The 22,545-nt window shown below is 43.3% G+C and overlaps 2 protein-coding genes across 2 annotated transcripts in view; one reads left to right on the plus strand and one right to left on the minus strand.

The window, feature by feature from the left end:
* Nucleotides 1-425: 425 nt before the first annotated feature.
* On the plus strand, nucleotides 426-1,863 carry aptx (aprataxin; the record flags this gene model as incomplete). The annotated part of the gene is given in 1 exon segment (NM_001124462.1): nucleotides 426-1,863. A coding segment is annotated over 1 exon segment (1,047 nt). The 5' UTR covers nucleotides 426-494.
* Nucleotides 1,864-2,101: 238 nt separating this feature from the next.
* The window catches only part of me2 (malic enzyme 2, NAD(+)-dependent, mitochondrial), a 28,199-nt gene continuing 7,755 nt past the window's right edge, over nucleotides 2,102-22,545 (minus strand). Inside the window, exons 2-15 of the mRNA XM_021605213.2 lie at nucleotides 11,608-11,746; nucleotides 9,410-9,543; nucleotides 9,022-9,171; nucleotides 8,711-8,786; nucleotides 7,621-7,782; nucleotides 7,211-7,424; nucleotides 6,807-6,904; nucleotides 6,506-6,619; nucleotides 6,203-6,314; nucleotides 5,932-6,074; nucleotides 5,626-5,728; nucleotides 5,367-5,437; nucleotides 5,069-5,167; nucleotides 2,102-4,457 (exon numbers count right to left, since the gene is read on the minus strand). Of these exons, the coding sequence (XP_021460888.1) occupies nucleotides 4,299-4,457; nucleotides 5,069-5,167; nucleotides 5,367-5,437; nucleotides 5,626-5,728; nucleotides 5,932-6,074; nucleotides 6,203-6,314; nucleotides 6,506-6,619; nucleotides 6,807-6,904; nucleotides 7,211-7,424; nucleotides 7,621-7,782; nucleotides 8,711-8,786; nucleotides 9,022-9,171; nucleotides 9,410-9,543; nucleotides 11,608-11,721 (1,749 nt within the window). The 5' untranslated portion in view covers nucleotides 11,722-11,746 and the 3' untranslated portion in view covers nucleotides 2,102-4,298. The remainder of the gene's footprint in view (nucleotides 4,458-5,068; nucleotides 5,168-5,366; nucleotides 5,438-5,625; nucleotides 5,729-5,931; nucleotides 6,075-6,202; nucleotides 6,315-6,505; nucleotides 6,620-6,806; nucleotides 6,905-7,210; nucleotides 7,425-7,620; nucleotides 7,783-8,710; nucleotides 8,787-9,021; nucleotides 9,172-9,409; nucleotides 9,544-11,607; nucleotides 11,747-22,545) is intronic.

Raw genomic sequence — 22,545 nt, forward strand, 5'->3', positions numbered from 1 at the left:
TATATATATGATGAAAACCAACCAAAAAAAAGCACATTTTTAGAAGATACACTGTAGAAATAGGTGGGGCGTAAGACTTTGTGGCTGTGGTAACTAGTAACGACCAGGCTCCGACATTAAATGCTTTTTCTCAAAGTTGCCGGGATGTCACGTGTCCGACTTATTTCAGTACAGTCGTAACAACCTAATCATTACGACACTTCTATTCCATAAACTACGCCACATGTAGTAAATAAGCCATTCCATGTTTTGTTAACCAAATTCGACACACCGCTACCTGCTGGAAAAGACAGATTTTGGGTCGTTATCTCTCTCTCGCTTCGCCTCTTCCTCTCCGCTTGTGCTTGCCAGAGAGGAAGTCGTCATCTTTGTGCGTGCTCGAAACAAAACCAGGCGCAAAACACTAGCGACGCTGACGCACCTTGCATTGGCTGAAGAGAGGAAAGCAGTTGTTGTTGTACTAAAGAAAATCGTAATTCGTTAGGAAGAGGATCATGTCTATTTGTTTGCTGATCAGCAAAAATGGAAGGCATAAACCGATTAATCTACCTCACCTACAGACAGTTGTCTTGGGTCGGAGTCCAGAAACAACGATAAAAGACAAAAAATGTTCCAGGGAGCAAGTTGAGCTCAAGGCTGACTGCAACAAAGGGTATATCAGTGTAAAACAACTGGGTGTCAACCCCACTAGTGTGGACTCTGAGGTGGTGGGTAAAGGCAACCAAGTGGAGATGAGATCTGGCCAGCAGCTGCACATGGTCAATGAGCTGTACCCTTATACTGTGTGCTTCAAAGAGGATCCATCCAACTCTCAGTCCAGTGTGGGCACCAAGAGGCCCTGTGGGCCTGCCTCAGAGGAGCGGGAGTTTCACAGAGAGCCCCCCGGGCATAAAGTACCAAGGAAAACAGAGGACTCCACTCAGTGCAAGCATGGAGGGTCCACCTCCACTAACACACGGCCTGAATCTCAAACAACAGAGAAAACAGAAACTTTAGGATATTGGAGCCAAGGATTGAAAGCCTCAATGCAAGACCCCAAAATGCAGGTCTACAAGGATGACAGAGTAGTTGTTATCATGGACAAGTACCCCAAGGCTCACTACCACTGGCTGGTCCTGCCCTGGGAGTCCATCCCCAGTCTGAAGACACTGCACAGGGGGCACTGTGATCTGTTGAGGCACATGAATCAGGTAGCAGACAGGATTGTACAACAGCAGTGCCCCGATGCTGGCCTGTTACACTTCCGCCAGGGCTACCATGCCATCCCCAGTATGAGCCATGTCCATCTACACGTGATCAGCCAGGACTTTGACTCCCCTTGGTTAAAGAACAAGAAACACTGGAATTCATTCACAACCGACTATTTCATAGAATCTCAAGAAGTCATCCAGATGCTGGAAAAGGATGGGAAGGTCACGGTAAAACAAGGGACAAATGAGTTGTTGAAACTACCTCTCTGCTGTCACGTGTGTGGCATGGCGCTGTCCACCATACCACAACTTAAGGAGCATCTGAAATCTCACCCCTATGGTAGATTGTGAAACCATGCAACAACAAAAAATAAGTTGGGGGTTATGATGCTCATGAGGCAATTGTAGAAGAAAAAAAAATGTCTATGGAACCACACTGTCAATTGTATTGCTGCAAATGCTCATAATAGACATGTCTGTTCACAACCAATTGTAATTTACTTTAATACAGCTCAAAAACCTGTTTAAATAGTGTGCAGCAAGTATGTTTTTTTTTGTACAAATAAGTCTCGAGTGCGTCTGAATATAAAGCTTGGGGAACATTTGTTTATAGTTTTGTTATAGTTGCAAAAGTTTGTGACAAAAAATAAAATCTTAACTTGGCCTCAAAGTGGCACAGAAAATGGAAAATGTGTTTTTTATATACTGTTTTTAATCATATGTGAAAATCCTATTAGAAAAATTCTAATGTTTTGGGATCCAATGATTCTATTTGGGATCCAATATTGGTGTTGATGATCAGAGGGTCATAATGTAGACTTGCTTGGAATTAAATCCATTTTGGAGATGTTGTTCAATAGATACACAGAATAATAACTAATTCAAAAAGGACAAAGGGAGGGCGCAACAGCAAGTGTAAAACTAATTTTAATTCTGCACATGTAACAGCACACATAGGGGTCTCCAGGGGCGCTTTTGCCGCTTTGTGCGTTCATTCGCTAAGGCCATTCTGCGTAACAAAAATAAACTCCAGAAACACATACATGTATGCACACATCAAAGACATTGGAAGAGGAAGGACCATCAGGGATTCAACCATTCACTTTTACCACGGCACTTAAAAGTGAATGAATGAAAAGAAAACAAGACAAGAATACAGCACAGCAATTCTCTGAATGGGAGACCAACGTTGCAGGTGTGGACAGGCTTGTGGGCCGACATAATCATTGAATGAGACCGACTGTCATTTAATGGTCCAATCTAAATTCAAGGGTGGAACATAGTACACTTGTGAATGACATCTCATCAAACTAGTTTGATCAACTACAACAAGAGAACTGTAAAACAGTACAATAGATATAATTAGCCCGTTGGATATGCATAAAAAATAATACGCCGATTTTAATATATTTTTTTCTTCAACTATTGTGTTCCTATACAATTCATTGTTCTTTGGCTACGTCTGCGGTGAGAAGTGAGGTGTGTATAAAATGGGAGTCATGTCGCTCACCTATGCAGATGGATAAAAAAAAAAGCCAGTCTACCATCCTTAACTAAACGGTCTCACAAATCTAGGACCTGTGTATCTTAACTTCAGCTGCCTTAAGCTGGTTTTCTATCCAGCTAATCTTTTTACTTATTTCCATTTTCTCAAAAAGTGAATGAACAGTTCTGTATATAAGATGTGGCTAAAACATAAAACCAGTAAAAAAAAATATATTTAAAAAAAATGTATGTTTGTAAACCATATGCTGCCTATACAAAACTGACTGTGAAGAGCATTATAGTTAATGTAATGTATTTATGTTTTCTGACAATGGAGCTTACCTTAACATTGGTCATGTCTATTTGGATATGGTGCTTATTGCAGCATTCTTCTCTCTATACTGAAAATTAGCCCCATCCCCTGATATGTGTATGGCCATGGAATATGGCTGGTTCCCCTCAATGCCTGGTCTTTACTCTGGGAGAAACTCATGGTGATATTATCTCGGGTATATTCATTGGTCTTTTGCTAAATGTTTTGCAATGGAAACCATTTACTCTAGGTACCAAACAGAAGTAAACCAAGCAAACTGAACATTTGTCCAATAGAAACACATTTTCATTGCAAAATGTTTTCAGTTTGGACTGAACCTTTTCCATTGCAAAACGTTTTGCAATAGACAAAACTTTTTACAAAGGAATCCGACTAATGAATACACCCCAGGATTCATGACACAAACATATTGATCTACTTCATAACTGTCACCGTCCATCTTCAAGTTAAATATCATCAGAGCTGGGAGACATTTCACACCCACATGCGAACATACTCTCTACAAAACATCCAGGCTCTGTCAACTGTCTAACAAGTGCATAATTACAGTCTTAAGTCGCTCTGAATAAGAACGTTTACTTTCCTTATTGACCCCAACCCTGAATTTAGCAGACCAAATTCCAATTCAAAATGTCCCTCATTGAAAAGCATTCCAAGAGAATTGGAATTTCAGTGCACTTCCTGAATTGTCTGGAATTAAAACAGAATTGACCCCAACCCTAGCTAAATGACTAGAATGTCAATAACACAATATACATACACTGTATATTATTTCTTATGGGGATATGGACAACAACAACAACAAAAAATAAACAAAAAAAGCCTTTAAACTATTACTGAGTTTTACTTATATTTTTTGCATAACTGTTTCATGAACTAATTCAAGGCAAGGTCTTTAGAGCTTGGAGTGATATTATATGTTGGAATCCTTCTGTTTAACTAGCAGCATGTTGACTAACAATAACCCCACTTCTGGAGGATTTTCATGTGGAAACTGAACAAGGAAAATCAGGGCCTGTGTTAAACATAACTAGGGGGGGGGGGGGGGGTTATTTGGTTAGAAAAGAAAAAAAAACTCCAGGCCACTCATGAATGACAAAAACTGGATATACATTTTTCTGGCCCGCCAATTGATTTTGACAAACAAATCAGTCAAATATCTGCCCTAGGATTAAACAACTATCCTAATTTCACTGTCCTCCCCACCTCCCAGTTTTACCATTCCCTCTTTAACGCCCGCCCACCTATCCTACCGTGATTTGTTGCCCCCTTTCCACACCCAAAACTCTCTAATGATCAGGTGCTGGGTTCATCCCTTTCCACTCATAGATGTCAGGGAGAAATGAGTCGTAGTTGATGTCCCATACAGTTGACCTGACAAAGGTGTCCTTGTCCTTGGGCTCTGGGTACCGGAAGGCCATGTTGTTGGCGTACACAAACCGGACCACCTGCAGGGGGCGACAGTGAGATGCAGAGTACATTTAAAGGCACATCTTTGCCACAGAAAGAACAATGACTCAGATATTTCACTGGACTTATAAATGTGAAGCATCCGCTTGGTGTTTCCACTCACTACCAAATATGGTGGTGAGAGGAAGACCCAGTGGTTGGCAGTGGGAGAAGATTGAACGAGATATATTTTGGCCGACATTATGCAAATATTATCATTAATAACATATCTGATCTCAGTACAATTTTCTGTTCCCAAAACAAGAATTAGTTTTGAACAGTGGACAAAGTTTTGTAGTCTTTACCCTTTGCCGAAATGTAAAAAAAAGTGCGTTGTTTAGAAGGAGTGCAAAGGCGGATTGAGTTATTGAGCAGATAATGGAGGCACATACTTGCCTTCATTATCTTCTCAAATGTGCCCTCTGACACTATCAGACCAAAGGCAGGGCGGTACTTTTTATATCATCCTCAGTATATTTTGTTTATGACGAAGCCACCGATTTCATCATAATCAAAGGACTTTTACTTTTGCTTTTTCAAATTATGAATTTATCTCCCTCAAAATGTATTTGACAGACAAGAAGCGAGATGTAGAGTGTCTGATCCTGACCTTGACTGCCATCTGGACAGAGACCTCTCGGATGTTGGACAGTGGCGGGTACAGCCTCCCCTCCGCCAGCTCCTCATCAGTCAACTGGTCTGCCAGGGTCTGACAGAATGACAAAAAAACACTCATCATTTGCATATCATTTGCATAACAATTTTCTCTGTGAACAAAATACTAAAATGTGTAAAATATCTCTTTAAGCGCCTGTCTTTTTGTCAAATAGTGTGTAAACACAGGGGAGCTGAACGGAGAGAGACATGTCGAGAGCTCTGAAAGAGTGAAATGCAGCTTTATTTCTGACCTTGGCAGCCTCCAGGAAGACCGTGTCACTGATGTGTCTCACGCCACTGAGGATCACAGCCAGGGCTACACCTGCAGCCAGACAAAGCAGACACACTGCACTTTACCCCTTTTTCAACAGTTGACACAAGTCTCACAATACACTTATGTGGCGCACCTATGCGTATCCATTTTCCCATGGCTGTTTTGACGAGAGAAGGCTCACTGAGATTTTCTTTGTAAATACAGATGAGAAAACGTGATAATCTAATGATTCTAACCTGGGAATATGTAAGCATTATTCCCTTGTCCAGGTGTGAAAACACGTCCATCAGCCAGAGTCACCGTGTCAAACGGACTTCCACTGGCAAACAGGCATCGGCCCTGAATATCAAACCACATACAGAGAGAGAAGCCATGGTGACTGTGGGTCAGTGTGCGTGTCTGGGCCTACACACTAACAAAACATGAGGAGGAGGCCTGCGTTCCAAATGATGCTTGATTCCCTACATAGTGCAGTACGTCTGTAGTGCATTATGTAGGGAAGAGGGAGTCATTTAGAACGACATGGGTGAATTGATACATACATCTGTGAGGGTATAGGCATCTTCAGCCGTGCACTCTGCCTTGGTGGTGGGGTTGCTCAAGGCGAATATAATTGGTCGTTTATTTAGGGTGCCCATCTTTTTGAGGACGTCGTGGGTAAAGAGGCGTCCAGCCCCGGACACACCTGCGCACAGGCAACAAGTTAGGGTTACCAGGGTTTCATAAAGCACGGACAACAAGAGTTACACTGATTTTAATTATACAATGTATTATTACTATTATAAAGATGAGAATGGAGAATTTGGATCTTACCGATAATGGCTGTTGGTTGGATGACGTTGACTGCATCTAAGAAGCTCTGCACATCTCCGGGACTTTCATGCACAAAAGCCTCCTGGTTGCTATCTGTCTCCTGCGATCGGCCCTACAGCAAGTCACAGGAAAAAACACTGAATTTAAATTACATTTCTTGATACAAATTCAAAATGACCGAATTCAGATTCCATTTCTGTTGGCTCTAATGTTAGTCCATACACAGCGTTTCAGTTCCGCCACACAGACAGTTACAAAGGAGAAGTGAAAGACAACGTGTCTGTGTTTGGACTGGACCACAACCTTGACCAGTAGACCGTCCTTGTCAAACATCCAGATCTTTTTCCTGGCTTCGTCCTGGGTTAAACCCTTCTCCACCATCGACATGGTAATCAGGTTGGCGATACCCAGGGCAGCCTGAAGAAACAACACACAATGATTTATTATTCAGCGGACAAAAAATACGACACTTCTTATTATGATTTAGTGAGCACAGTGTTAACCATTTGGTATATACATTTAGTACCTACTACATTATGTCAGGTAACGGTATTGCTGTATGCAGACACTGAAATCTGGTAATACAAGTAGGAGAATGGCCTACCTCCCCTGCTCCGCAGAACAGAATCCTATGTTCAGTGATGGGTTTTCCAATGGCCCTCTGAGCTGCCAACAGCCCTGCCAGGGCAACCGCTGCAGTTCCTGAACACCACAACACACGCTGTAAATGCACAGCTATTCACCAGACCTGGGTTCAAATACTATTTGAACTCTTTCAAATACTTGTAGCATTTGCTCAAGTCTGCCTGGAGTGCCAGACGGGCGGGGTTTGCATTCGTGAGAATATTATATTTGTTACACTGCGCCAGGCTCAATCAATCACATAGTAAAGTATTTAAAATGATTTCAAATAGTACTTGAACCCAGGTCTGTTATTCATCTAGCTGTACATACTCACTACAACACACTCCATTTGGCATACTATATTTACATGGTGTGAATACAGACCTTGGATGTCATCGTTAAAAGTGCAGTACTTCTCGCGGTATTTCCTCATCAAGCGGAATGCATTGTGATTCCCAAAGTCTTCAAACTGGATCAGGGTGTCCTGGCCGTACTTGTCCACCACAGCCTCCATAAACTCATCGATCAGGTCATCGTAGAGCTGGGAACGATCCCGCTTCTGGTACAAACCCATGTAGAATGGGTCCTTCAGAAGGGTCTGGAATAAGGAGACTGGTTATAGATATGATACAGTACATAAGATAGCTAACAGCCTTTTGTATATATAACATGACAACCAATTTGCATATTGGGAGCTCCTTAGTTCATCTTTGTTGTCAACTAATTGTACTGAGATGTTTTCATTTAGATGCGCATTTCAATAAAGCTTGATTTGATTCGTTTCTTTTACTTGCCTCGTTGTCAGTTCCCACGTCGATGACCACAGGAAGGCACCTCTCAGGCCTGATACCAGCGCAGGCGGTGTACAGGCACAGTTTCCCCACAGGGATGCCCATCCCAAACACCCCCAGGTCCCCCAAGCCCAGGATACGCTCTCCATCTGTCACCACGACCGCCTGGACAACAGGTAGGGGTTCTATTCATTAAGCACCAAACGAAGCTGAAACAGACACGGGTGGGACTACCTGAACTTCCCCTAATGAATGCCACACCGCGAGGGGCTGTCAGAGAGCGAGGGGCTGTCAGAGAGTGAGGGGCTGTCAGAGAGCGAGGCAGGGGCTGTCAGAGAGTGAGGGGCTGTCAGAGAGCGAGGCAGGGGCTGTCACGAGAGCGAGGGGGGGCTGTCAGAGAGTGAGGGGAGGCTGTCAGAGAGCGAGGGGAGGCTGTCAGAGAGCGAGGGGGGGACTGTCAGAGAGTGAGGGGGGGCTGTCAGAGAGAAAGGGGAGGCTGTCAGAGAGAAAGGGGAGGCTGTCAGAGAGCGAGGAGGGGCTGTCAGAGAGCGAGGGGGGCTGTCAGAGAGCGAGTGGAGGCTGTCAGAGGGCGAGGGGAGGCTGTCAGAGGGTGAGGGGAGGCTGTCAGAGGGCGAGGGGGGGGCTGTCAGAGAGCGAGGGGGGGCTGTCAGAGAGCGAGGGGGGGCTGTCAGAGAGCGAGGGGGGGCTGTCAGAAAGCAAGGGGGGGCTGTCAGAGAGCGAGGGGAGGCTGTCAGAGAGCGAGGGGAGGCTGTCAGAAAGCGAGGGAGGGGCTGTCAGAGAGCGAGGGGCTGTCAGAGAGCGAGGCAGGGGCTGTCACGAGAGCGAGGGGGGGCTGTCAGAGAGCGAGGGGAGCAAGGGGGGGCTGTGGGAGAGCGAGGGGAGGCTGTCAGAGAGCGAAGGGAAGGGGGGCTGTCAGAGAGCGAGGGGAGGGGCTGTCAGAGAGCGAGGGGAGGGGCTGTCAGAGAGCGAGGGGAGGGGCTGTCAGAGAGCGAGGGACTGTCACTTCATTACACAGCAAGGCCATATCAACATAAAGACAATGTTTTCAATATGGTGCTGGAACTCAGCTTACCGCCACATTGGTCTCTGGCCAGTTGTCCAATATGGAGCGAATATGGCCTCGATCCAAGATGGATATGAACAGGCCCCTGTGGGTAAAGGAATAGAGTCCTCAGACAGTTAACTCCCTCCCCTTTGTCTGATAGGAAATCTGACATTTTAACAATCCAATCGTTTTTAGCCATCTAAACAGATTTTAGCAATCTAATCAAAGCCCATATCTATAGTAATCTGAGAGGTTGTTTATTCTTACGAAAGAGCAGAGGGCCCTGCTTTTAAAACATGTTTTAAAAAATAAAATAATAAACAAGACCCAGCTCTTACTTGGGCCTCCTGAAGATGTGTCCGTACTGCGTACAGGCCAGGCCCACAGTGGGAGTGTAAACGATAGGCATCAGCTCCTCAATGTCTTCCATCAGCACGCGGTAGAAGAGTTTCTCGTTCCTCTCCTGGATCCCCATCAGGTAAATGTACCTGGGAAGAGTTTTGGTCGTGGTTTACAGACGCCTTGGTTTTATGTCAAGTTGTTATGTGATTAAGTTCATTACTTTTAGTGTAGCAATAAGAAATTAACTCCTGCAGTCTCAGACGCTGTAATGCATGAAAATATTATTTGGCTTAGGTTGACATTTGTTGCCGCTCACAGCCCAGGTCCCAAATGGCACCCTGTTCCGTATATAGTGCACTACTTTTGACCCGAGCCCGTTCTCACTTCTCCAGTGGCTCTGTCATCTTCTTCAGGTTCCTCTGGAAACGCATGGCCTGGATGTCCTGGGACTCTATCTTGGGGGGCAGAAGACCCTGAAGACCCAGGATCTGCCTCTCCTGCAGTGAGAAGGCCATGCCCTGGACGAATGGAAATAAACCAAAGAGAATGAGGGAGACATAAATGTTCTTTCAATAAAAAAAATTGTAGCTGTTGCACTGTTGAGAGGAGAATTAATAATTTCATTGTTAAGGTTAAAGGTTAAATGCTCATAATGCTCATAATGTGCTTGAAAGCCATTATGAATGTATTTTGGGACGAGGTGGTTTTGAGTACGGGCTCATTCATGTTCATTATGCCAATTGGAGGCTTGGCGGAGGAGGGTGGGTGCGTGTTGACTGGCTAGACCTCAAGTGAAACATGAGCCAGAACAGACCCACATGGAAACCATAACCTTCTCCAGAAAGGCCGGGGGGACAGAAGGGGATAGGAGAACAAGCTCCAGTAGTACTGTTGGTAGCATAGCAGTATTATAATGCACAGGGTAGCATAGCAGTATTATAATGTACAGGGTAGTATAGCAGTATTATAATGTACAGGGTAGTATAGCAGTATTATAATGTACAGGGTAGCATATAGGGCTGGGTGGTATACCGTTTTTTACGATATAACTGTATTGATGCACGGACCGGTTTGGGTTTTTTGTGTGTAACGTCCATTTTGAGTTTACTTCGCTACTTCAGTCATCTGTCTCGATGCCGCTTTCCACAGACCTAGCCACGCCCCTTGTCACTCAAGGAGCGCATTTGATGTTCCTCAACCACGAGACACTTGCGTTCAGTCTGCATGGTCAATGCAGCATATGCAACACTGTTGATGACAACGAAGCAGTTGTCACTTTGCTTCTAAATATAAATCTACTAGCATTCTATAACTACACTATTAGCTTGGGTTTCTTACATCTGCAAACAGCTAGTTTGTCTTTTCTTAGCAAGTTGTTCCTAAATCTTGTTAGCCGCTAATGCTAATCGCTTGCTAGCTAGCTAATAAATGAGTAAGAGCAAGCGTAATTAGCTATACAGCCTGATAATACCAAAGGTTGTGTAGACCTACATCAGCATGATGTGTGTGCAACAGTGTCTTCAAAATTAAAGAGTTAAACGCAAAGCAAGAATATGTTAGCTAGAAAACATTCAATGTAGCCAAAGATTATAGGGTCCCTAGGAAACACCTATCAACACATTAGTTCCTACCCTGTCACAATAACTCCTCCCTGGCATTTTCATTCGTTGTCATGTCAAACAACACTGTATTGAAGGTGCCGATTATTATATTCTAACTATATAATTAGAATAGACATTCTATTCCCATGATTCCAACAGGGGTGGCAGGTAGCCTAATGGTTGGAGTGACTGACTAATGGTTGGAGTGACTGACTTGCCTAGTTAAATAAAGGATCAACAAAAAAAGTCAAATTGCAACATTGGGTTAAAAATAAGGCCCAGATTACTTTCCCATATTGTGCAGCCCTACATGGCAGTGCGGAAATGATCTCAAATGCAGATATTGATGAAAACTATTAATTTTTTTAGTTGAAGTTGAATTGAACAGTATAAAACAATCAGAATGGAGCAAGACCCATTGCGATCACTTAGAATGTATGTTTTGCCACCCTAGGGTCAAGCACTACTCAAAAAAACACATTTAGAACTTCTATTATTAAAAAAACATAAAATACCGTCAAATACCATCATACCATATTTTTGAAAATAAATACGATGATATAATATTTTGCCCATATCGCCCAGCCCTAGTAGCATAGCAGTATTATAGTGTATAGGGTAGCATATCAGTATTATAATGTGCAGGGTAGCATATCAATATTATAATGTACAGGCTAGCATAGCAGTATTGTAATGTACCAGGTAGCATAGCAGTATTGAAATATAGAGGGTAGCATAGCAATATTATAATGTACAGGGTAGCATAACAGTATTATAATGTACCGGGCTCTCCTCCCTCCCTCCCTCCCTCCCTCTCACACACACACACACACAAACACACACACACACACACACACACACACACACACACACACACACACACACACACACACACACACACACACACACACACACACACACACACACACACACACACACACACGTTGTACGAGGATGGTGTTAGTGCCCTCTGGCACTTACCTTGTTGGTGCGAGGGTTCAACATGAGAGGCTTGCCCTTCTCTTTGGTGTGTGTCCAGCGGCAGGCGCTCACACAGGGCCGCAGCATCAGTGATGCCCTCAGTCTAGACAACATGGTGCACAGCAGTTGTTCTCAGGTCCTGGAGGGAAGATGACAACAGCAGTGGCTATCAGGCTGACAACAGCAATGGCTATCAGGTATACCTAGTCAGTTGCACAACTGAATTTAAATAAACCGAAATGTATCTTCCGCATTTAACCCAACCCCTCTGAATCAGAGGTGCAGTCGGGGGGGGGGGGGGGGGGGGGGGGGGGGGGGGGGGGGGGGGCTGCCTTAATCAACCTCCACATCATCAGCGCCGAGGGAGCAGTTGTTGTCGGGGGGAGGTCAAAAGAACAGCAGATTTCCACCTTGCCGGCTCGGGAATTTGAACCAGCACCTTTTCGGTTACTGGCCTAACACTCTTATCTGATAGGCTACATGCCGCCCTATAGCCCGACCAATATGGGATGTTTCTGTATGGATAGTGCTTAAAACAGCCTTACAAGGATACTCAGAAAGCTGATTTCTTACATTTTAGGAAAGAACATTAACCTAAGCACCACATAGAATTTAGGGCCATATTTTTTCTAATAAAACAATGGCCAGTTTGGGTCGCAGTTGCACATATTTTTAGAAAATAGACTAAGTCTGAACCACAAATTCATTGTGTTTTTTTTTTCAATATGGCCCGTGCGCTGATTGAGTTTGACACCCCTGGGCTATAGCATATCTATTTATGTAGCTAGCTATTTATTTAGCAAGCTAAGAAGAAAAAAAAGAGCCTGGGAGGAGGTCATGTCATTGGAGGAGTGGGTGACTGAACAACTTCCTACAGTCATATACATTGTTTTTGTGGATATTTTGGTGGCTATTATCCACAGTTAGCATATCTCTTAGTTGTCAATCAAATGTATTTGGCATGGAACACATAGGCAGGACTTTTTGCCTTTTGGCGACTGTTCTAAAGTCACGCTGTTGCTACTGCCTGTAAATACACAGGCCAGTTCAAAGTGAGTGATGGGAGGCCTGTGTGGAAAATTGCTCATTTGAATATACAGTGCATTCGGGAAAATATTCAGACCGCTTGACTTTTTCCACATTTTGTTATATGTTACAGCCTTATTCTAAAATGGATTAAATTGTTATTTTCCCTCATGAATCTACACACAATACCCCATAATGACAAAGCGAAAACAGATTTTTAGACATTTTTGCAAATGTATTAATAATGAAAAAACAGAAATACCTTATTTACATAAAGTATTCAGACCCTTTGTTATGAGAATCGAAATTGAGCTCAAGTGCATCCTGTTTCCATTGATCATCTTTGAGATGTTTCTACAACTTGATTGGAGTAAATTCAATTGATTGGATATGATTTGAAAAGGCACACACCTGTCTATGTAAGGTCCCACAGTTGACAGTGCATGTCTGAGCAAAAACCAAGCCATGAAGTTGAAGGAATTGTCCGTAGAGATCTGAGACAGGATTATGTCGAGGCGCAGATCTGGGTAAGGGTACCAAAACAGTTCTGAATGAAGGTCTCCAAGACCACAGTGGCCTCCATCATTCTTAAATGGAAGAAATTTGTAATCACCAAGACTCTTCAGAGTTCCTCTGTGACAATGGGAGAACCTTCCAGAAGGACAACCATCTCTGCAGCACTCCACCAATTAGGCCTTTATCGTAGAGTGGCCAAACAGAAGCTACTGCTCAGTAAAAAGGCATATGACAGCCCACTTGGAGTTTGCCAAAAGGAACCTAAAGGACTCTCAGAACATGAGAAGCAAGATTCTCTGGTCTGATGAAACCAAGATTGAACTCTTTGGCCTGAATGCCAAGCATCACGTCGGGACGAAACCTGGCACCATCCCTATGGTTAAGCATGGTGGTGGCAGCATCATGCTGTGGGGATTGTTTTCAGCGGCATTGACTGGGAGACTAGTCAGGATCGAGGGAAAGATGAACAGAGCAAAGGACAGAGGGATCCTTGATGAAGAGCGTTCAGGATCTCAGACTGGGGCCAAGGTTCACCTTCCAACATGACAGCGACCCTAAGCACACAGCGAGACTAAGCCAACACAATGCAGGAGTGGCTCGAGACAAGCCTCTGAATGTCCCTTGAGTGGCCTGCCAGAACCCGGACTTGAATCCGATCGAACATCTCTGGAGAGACCTGAAAATAGCTGTGCAGCGACGCTCCCCATCCAACCTGACAGAGCTTGAGAGGATCTGCAGAGAAGAATGGGAGAAACTCCCCAAATACAGGTATGCCAAGCTTATAGCATCATACCCAAAAAGACTCAAGGCTGTAATCGCTGCCAAAGGTTCTTCAACAAAGTACTGAGTAAAGGGTCTGAATACTTATGTAAATGTGATATTTCGGTTTTGTATTTTTAGTACATTTGCAAAAAAATCTAAAATCCAATTTTTGCTTTGTCATTATGGGGTATTGTAAGTAGATTGTTTTCCCCCCTCATCAATATAATAAATTTTTGAATAAGGCTGTAACGTAACAAAACTTGGAAAAAGTCAAGGGGTCTGAATACTTTCCGAATGCACTGTAGGCCTACTGTGGCTCTGATTGGCTATGGTGCACTGGTCTGCGTAGACTCTGGTCCTGGACAAGACAGATGTTTTTATTAATCGCAGTGTTTAATTGTCCAAATGCACGGCCAGTTTCCCACTCTATATTGCTGTGGAATTTTCACAAATGCTTTATGCTAAGTCATTCCCAAACATTCTATGAGTTTATGAAAACTAAGTGCTTGGGTGTGTATGAACAGATTTTAATAAGATTTCATGTTGCTAAAACGCTGTCAGCTCCACTGTAAGTCAAAACGGTAACTAGGCCACTCAGGAACATTCAATGTCATCTTGGTAAGCAACTCCAGTGTATATTTGGCCTTGTGTTTTAGGTTGTTGTCCTGCTAAAAGGTGAATTTGTCTCCCAGTGTCAGTTGGAAAGCAGACTAAACCTGCTTTTCCTCTAGGAGTTTTCCTGCGCTTAGCTATATTCAATTTCTTTTCACCCTAAACTCCCTAGTCCTTGCAGATGACAAGCATACCCATAACATGATGCAGCCAACACCATGCTTAAAAATATGAAGAGTGGTACTCAGTGATGTGTTGTGTTGGATTAGCCCCAAACATAAAACTGTGTTCAGGAAAAAGTTAATTTCTTTGCCACATTTTGTGCAGTTTTTACTTTAGTGCCTTATTGAAAACAGGATGCTTGTTTTGGAATATTTATATTCTGTACAGGCTTGCTTCTTTTCACTGTCATTTAGGTTAGTATTGTGTACTAACTACAATGTTGTTGATCCATCCTCAGTTTTCTCCTATCACAGCCATTAAAATCTGTAACTGTTTTAAAGTCACCATAGGCCTCACGGTGAAATCCTTGAACGGTTTCCTTCCTCTCCGGCAACAGAATTAGGAAGGACGCCTGTATCTTTGTAGTGACTGGGTGTGTTGACACAACTGACCCAGCGTCGTCTGGGTTAGAGGATGGTTTGCCCAGCCGGGTTGTCCTTGTCCCATCGCGCTCTCTAATGACTCCTGTGGTGTGCCGGGCGCATGCACGTTGACACGGTCGCCAGTTGGACGGTGTTTCCTCCGACACATTGGTGCGGCTGGCTTCTGGGAGTAAGCGAGCAGTGTGTCAAGAAGCAGTGCGGCTTGGCAGGGTCGTGTTTCGGACACATGGCTGTCGACCTTTGCCTCTCCCGAGTCCATACGGGAGTTGCAGAGATGGGAAAAGGCTGTCACTACCAATTGGATATCACAAAATTGGGGAGAAAAATAGATTTAAAGAAAATGAACGTGTAAATAATAACTTCACCGCGCTCAAAGGTATATTCCATTTTTTAATTTTTTTTTTACCCATCTATCATTAGGTGCCCTTTGCGAGACATTGGAAAATCTCCCTGGTCTTTGAGGTTGAACAGGTGTTTGAAAATCACTGCTCGACTGAGGGACCTTACAGATAATTGTATGTGTGTGTGGGGTACAGAGATGAGGTAGTCATTCACAAAATCATGTTAAACACTATTATTGCACAGAGAATGAGTCCATGTGACTTCTTAGGTAAATGTTTACTGAACTCATATAGGCTTGCTGTCACGTGCTCCCTCTCCTGCCTCTAGGTCACCAGGCTGCTCATTATGACGCACACCTGTCACCATTGTTACACCTTCCTTCCTTCCTAACTCCCAGCGCACACGTTACACTTGCCATAAGAAAGCGGTTGAATACTTAGAGACTCAAGATATTTCAGCTTTCCATTTTTTATTAATTAGTAAAAATATGAAAACATAATTCCACTTTGACATTAAGGGGTATTGTGTGTAGGTCAGTGACATAAAAATCTCAATGACCGGCATGCTGTCCGGTCCTCTGGCAGTCTCTATGGGGGTGCCACAGGGTTCAATTCTCGGGCCGACTCTTTTCTCTGTATATATCAATGATGTTGCTCATGCTGCGGGCGATTCCCTGATCCACCTCTACGCAGACGACACCATTCTATATACTTCCGGCCCGTCCTTGGACACTGTGCTATCTAACCTCCAAACGAGCTTCAATACAATACAACACTCCTTCCGTGGCCTCCAACTGCTCTTAAACGCTAGTAAAACCAAATGCATGCTTTTCAACCGTTCGCTGCCTGCACCCGCACGCCTGACCAGCATCACCACCCTGGATGGTTCCGACCTTGAATATGTGGACATCTATAAGTACCTAGGTGTCTGGCTAGACTCTAAACTCTCCTTCCAGACCCATATCAAACATCTCCAATCGAAAATCAAATCAAGAGTCGGCTTTCTATTCCGCAACAAAGCCTCCTTCGCTCACGCCGCCAAACTTACCCTAGTAAAACTGACTATCCTACCGATCCTCGACTTCGGCGATGTCATCTACAAAATTGCTTCCAACACTCTACTCAGCAAACTGGATGCAGTTTATCACAGTGCCATCCGTTTTGTCACTAAAGCACCTTATACCACCCACCACTGCGACTTGTATGCTCTAGTCGGCTGGCCCTCGCTACTTATTGGTCGCCAGACCCACTGGCTCCAGGTCATCTACAAGTCCATGCTAGGTAAAGCTCCTCCTTATCTCAGTTCACTGGTTACGATGGCAACATCCATCCGTAGCACGCGCTCCAGCAGGTGTATCTCACTGATCATCCCTAAAGCCAACACCTCATTTGGCCGCCTTTCGTTCCAGTTCTCTGCTGCCTGTGACTGTAACGAATTGCAAAAATCGCTGAAATTGGAGACTTTTATCTCCCTCACCAACTTCAAACATCTGCTATCTGAGCAGCTAACCGAAGCTCTGCAGCTGTACATAGTCTATTGGTAAATAGCCCACCCATTTTCACCTACCTCATCCCCATACTGTTTTTATTTATTTATTTTTCTGCTCTTTTGCACACCAATATCTCTACCTGTACATAACCATCTGATCATTTATCACTCCAGTGTTAATCTGCATAATTGTAATTATTCGCCTACCTTCTCATGCCTTTTGCACACAATGTATATAGACTCCCCTTTTTTCTACTGTGTTACTGACTTGTTAATTGTTTACTCCATGTGTAATTCTGTGTTGTCTGTTCACACTGCTATGCTTTATCTTGGCCAGGTCGCAGTTGCAAATGAGAACTTGTTCTCAACTAGCCTACCTGGTTAAATAAAGGTGGGAAATAAAAAAATAAAAAAAATAAAAAAATGTAATCCATTTTAAATTCAGCCAAAAAAATGTGGAAAAATTCAAGGGATGTGAATATTTTCTGAAGGCACCATCTGGCTTAAAGGGCAATTCTGCCACTTTTCAACTTCATATTCATTATCTCCAGCACCAAACCAGTGTCTACATATGTGAGCTGTGGTAAAAGACGTCACAGGGTAGGATTAGAAGTGATTTTCAAAGCCCGCAACAAGTTTCTAGCCAGAGGGAAGGTATTTTCTTACTCCCCAAGTAACAAAGAAAAGCGCCATTTTCACATAGCCCATGTAGAAAATGGTATTGTGCTGAAGATCATGAAAATGAAGTTGAAAAGTGGTGGAATTGCCCTTTAAGCTTTGTCACGTTAACATTCAGTGTGTCATCTCACTTAATTGCCATCTTTGTACAAGTTATTGCTTCACGACTAGGCTATAATAACCAACACTTGCTCCTCAGCATGCAAATGACTGACCTTTCAACTGCATTTCATCTAGTGCCACTAGTCTCATTCTGACGTCCACAATGTCATGTTTTTTTTAAACTTGCAATAGCCAAATAAATCATTAGGCATTACGATGTTAATTGTGAGCGTGAGTCACACCCGTTCCCTAATCCCTCCAAAAAATATTCAACTAGTGCCATCATCACTGTCCCCACCCCCCAATGTCTTCTTTGTCTTCTTGACTTGACATGGGTAGGCCTGGCTGCACAGATGCTGAGATCCGAGACAGACAGACTGGGTGCTGGATTACATTTGACGAAAGCAATAGAGGGACATTAATCTGTAGAAGAGAAAGTAATTTACTGTCCAGCCTTTGAAAGATCGTCCTAATCCTCTTCTAAAAAGGAAGGCTATAAATAAAAGCCACACAAAACATCACAAGGGAATAGGGAAGTCATGCCTATTTAAACTGAAGTGGTGCTTTCAACTAGAAACTGGGGCGTATTCACTAGCAACCAAACGAAAGAAAACAGGATGGGAAAAGGGAGGGACCTCCCGGAATTTGCTCATTAAGAAATACTTATTTAGCCACGGTGCAAAATGGTGTGCGCTAACCTAATGAACACATGAACACATGAACACACACACACACACACACATAAACACACACACACACACATAAACACACACACACACACACACATAAACACACACACACACACATAAACACACACACACACACATAAACACACACACATAAACACACACACATAAACACACATAAACACACAAACACACACACACACACACACACACACTAACACCCCTGGTGACTGCCTAGGCCTAGTATCGAACTATAGTCAAAAGGTCAGGTTCAGCCCTGTGAGTCATAATCACACGTTATATTCACTTCACAGTGACCTCCTTTTCTGCCCAGCACTATTAGTTAGCTCATTGTATCTGGCATGTGATGTGATTCGTGCAAACAAAAAACACAGGCCTGCTCTTTGAGATGCTGTATTCTGGCTGCTCTACTGCAGAGAGTTTAACAAGCAATGCTACACTACACCAATAGTCCTGGCAGTCCCAATGCTATGCTGCACCAATAGTCCTGGCAGTCCCAATGCTATGCTGCACCAATAGTCCTGGCAGTCCCAATGCTATGCTGCACCAATAGTCCCGGCAGTCCCAATGCTATGCTGCACCAATAGTCCCGGCAGTCCCAATGCTATGCTGCACCAATGGTCGGGGTAGTCCCAATGCTATGCTGCACCAGTAGTCCTGGCAGTCCCAATGCTATGCTGCACCAATAGTCCCGGCAGTCCCAATGCTATGCTGCACCAATAGTTCTGGCAGTCCCAATGCTATGCTGCACCAATAGTCCCGGCAGTCCCAATGCTATGCTGCACCAATAGTCCCGGCAGTCCCAATGCTATGCTGCACCAATAGTCCCGGCAGTCCCAATGCTATGCTACACCAATAGTTGGGGTAGTCCCAATGCTATGCTACGCCAATAGTCGGGGTAGTCCCAATGCTATGCTACACCAATAGTCCTGGCAGTCCCAATGCTATGCTACACCAATAGTCCCGGCAGTCCCAATGCTATGCTACACCAATAGTCCCGGCAGTCCCAATGCTATGCTACACCAATAGTCCCGGCAGTCCCAATGCTATGCTGCACCAATAGTCGGGGCAGTCCCAATGCTCTGACTGTTTACACGGTTGAGTTTTCCATCCAGCCCTTTTATGAGAGTAGAGTACATGTCGGATAAAAAAATAAATCACAACAGCCTGAAAAATGCCTGGTCGGTAAACAAAACAAAATACACTCGATCAGCTAGGATCTTTTAGTGTCTGCTAAATTAATTAGGTGAGAAATGGTAGGTGGAAACGCCTTTGTGCGCAAATACTGATTTAATAACCATCTTATCGAAGAAAACATGCAGTCATACAACTCGGGAAAGCATGCAGTTTATTAGGCTACAGAGGGTGGTTAAAGTGCATGGTGATGAGCTTGATTGTCCTTTCCAATAAATATGGACATTATTCTGCTGACATGATGGTCGATGCTTGGCTGCCGATGGACAAATAAAAATCATCTCGCTCTTTGTCCATAATAATGTGATGCAGTAGGCTATAACTGCACTGTATCTGTGACCTCTTGGCTAGTGCATGTGCCAAGTCCAGAACGTGCACATTCGCTATATAACACAACATTTGTTAAATTGTTATATATATATATATATATATATATATATATATATTTTTTTTTTTTTTTTTTTTTTGGTACATGATAATTTGACCGCAAAATAATAATATATATTTTACATGCACTACATCCTCACGCACAGCCTTTTATCCGCAAACAAATTAATTTGATGAAAACATCTCTGGTGGGTAAATGCGTATATTGTTTTTATGCAGATTTGAGAATGTTCCTGTTAAAATCTGTCGCCAATTGAATGGAATGCTAGCTAGTGACCTGTTACTCTAACTGCTTTTATGCTCGGAAAAACAGCCACGGTGTCGCCACCGAACTCATGTGAATCACTCTGGAGCATCAAGTAGAGCTTGACAACAAAGAAGGCAAGACAAAAAAACAGCAATAGGAATGGGGTAAAGACAAGGCAGCTAGCCTACTGGATCAACAACGGACAGCTATGGGTTACACTTGTACTAGGCTATGTGACAGCAAGCACAATCAACACACACTTTAATCGTCTCCTGATAAAAAAATATTGGAGATAAAATAGCTGCAATGTGTATTTATCTGTGTCTATTTCTATACTGGATGGCTGACAGAATGTGCTGTAACAGTGAGGAGGGGTCATTCAGAGCCACAGTGCATAATATAGGCTAGGCTCACGATCTGCAGCATGTGACCTTGCTGACGAAACCACTTGACTTTTGTGCACACGTTGCTAGAAGGAAGGAAGTGTGACAAGTAGTTTCTTACCGCTCCCATTGGCGATACTGCTGGTGACAAGTGAACTTCAGCCCCAGAACGTCGCAGTCAAAACAGGTGGAGATAATTGATAGTGGACATCTCAAAGCCGCAGACGTCTCACTGAACAGATGCAAAAATGTAATGGGCAATTCCACGGAAAACGGAATTACGCTTTGAACAGGGCTCGAAATTAAGGGTGTCCCGGGGCTGATAAATTAAATCTGTCTAGGACAGGTCAAACGGACTGGGACAGTTCTCCTACAATAGATCCAAAATTCATACAACTAGCCTACTGTACAGAAACAATTTTTTAAAGCAATGAGGCTGATGCAACAGATCAGAACATATAGATTACAAATTTTGATAAACTATTATTTATTCACATGACAAGCGCAGCAATGTGTACAATGCAGTAGGCTATGCATGAATGTGCCAAAATGCGATTAGCTGGAACACACCATTCTACAGATGCAACAAGCATCATGGGTTGCTTGTATGACTAGGATTGTGAATGCTGACTGCCTCCGCTCAGATTACAAGGTGGGTGATGCGTGCGGTGCGCAACGGGCACAAGGTCTTTCTCTCCACTCATGACCATTTGATCTGAACCAACCGTGCCTCGAGTAGCCTATGTCAACAGAATCAAGACTTTAGAAGTTACATTTAAATTATCCTACATTATATTTGTCAAACATGACTGGTATTTAGCCTATATTCATGTAATTAAATATCTCATTAAAGTATGGCTACATTTTGTGGTGCCTCCATGTCAGCATCGGTGTGGGCATGAGAGGATGTAGCCAATATGCTTATAACATAGGCTACACTTTTACATGTACGCTAATTATTTGTGTACTGTAGGCTATATTTATTCAAAACAGGTTCGAATATTATTCCAATGTTGGCCTTTATAAAGGATTTTTCTCCCATGATTTTCTGACCCATGTATCTATTTTAGTATTAGGCTATGCTTGTTTTAATCACTGTAAATTACCTAGGTCCTAGAGTAGACAGACCCATGTTTGCATATAAAAACAAACAAAAGGGTATTTTAATTTTGGGCGACTTAAATTGCACTTCGGGACGATTCTGAGACGGTGATGAAAAAGGTTAGTCTCAAGCCTAGATTTTCACTTTCAAATGTATGATAAACAAAAATCATGATTTCAAAGTCTAACAAACCATACAACTTTGCACAATAACTACTTTTAACAATTTCCAATTAAAAATGTAGAGCCTACACACACAGCAGGGCGCCTGCTAGAGTGTCACCTCGCGCTTATCAGCTCCGGTTAATAACGTAGCTTGAAAATGGACTTTTCTGCTGCTTCCCTCACTCGGATTGGACCGGGTCTGGATCTGACCAGGTCTATATGAAGCGGGTCTAGTTCTCCTCCGGTCCATTCGGAACAGGTCTCTATATTCTATTTTATTTTATTTATGCATATCGGATCCAGAAGGGAAAGCTCCAGATCCATTTAGGAACAGGTCCAACTTTTTGGACCCATGAAGGCCTCTACTCGATAGGTCTGGGACGTTACCAGTACCGCAATACTTGGTAGTAACGTGGCAAGGAAACAAAACACAAAGCAGAGTTAAAACACAAAGCAGAGTTAAAACACAAAGCAGAGTTAAAACACAAAGCAGAGTTAAAACACAAAGCAGAGTTAAAACACAAAGCAGAGTTAAAATACATTATAATGCAATACATTATCGTCCCGGCCCTAGTGCTCAGTAGGAGAGGATGCTGGTTACACATGGGTAGGTGTCAGTAAGA

The sequence above is a fragment of the Oncorhynchus mykiss genome, chromosome 6, assembly GCF_013265735.2.
Source record: "Oncorhynchus mykiss isolate Arlee chromosome 6, USDA_OmykA_1.1, whole genome shotgun sequence".
NCBI classification, from domain to species: domain Eukaryota; kingdom Metazoa; phylum Chordata; class Actinopteri; order Salmoniformes; family Salmonidae; genus Oncorhynchus; species Oncorhynchus mykiss.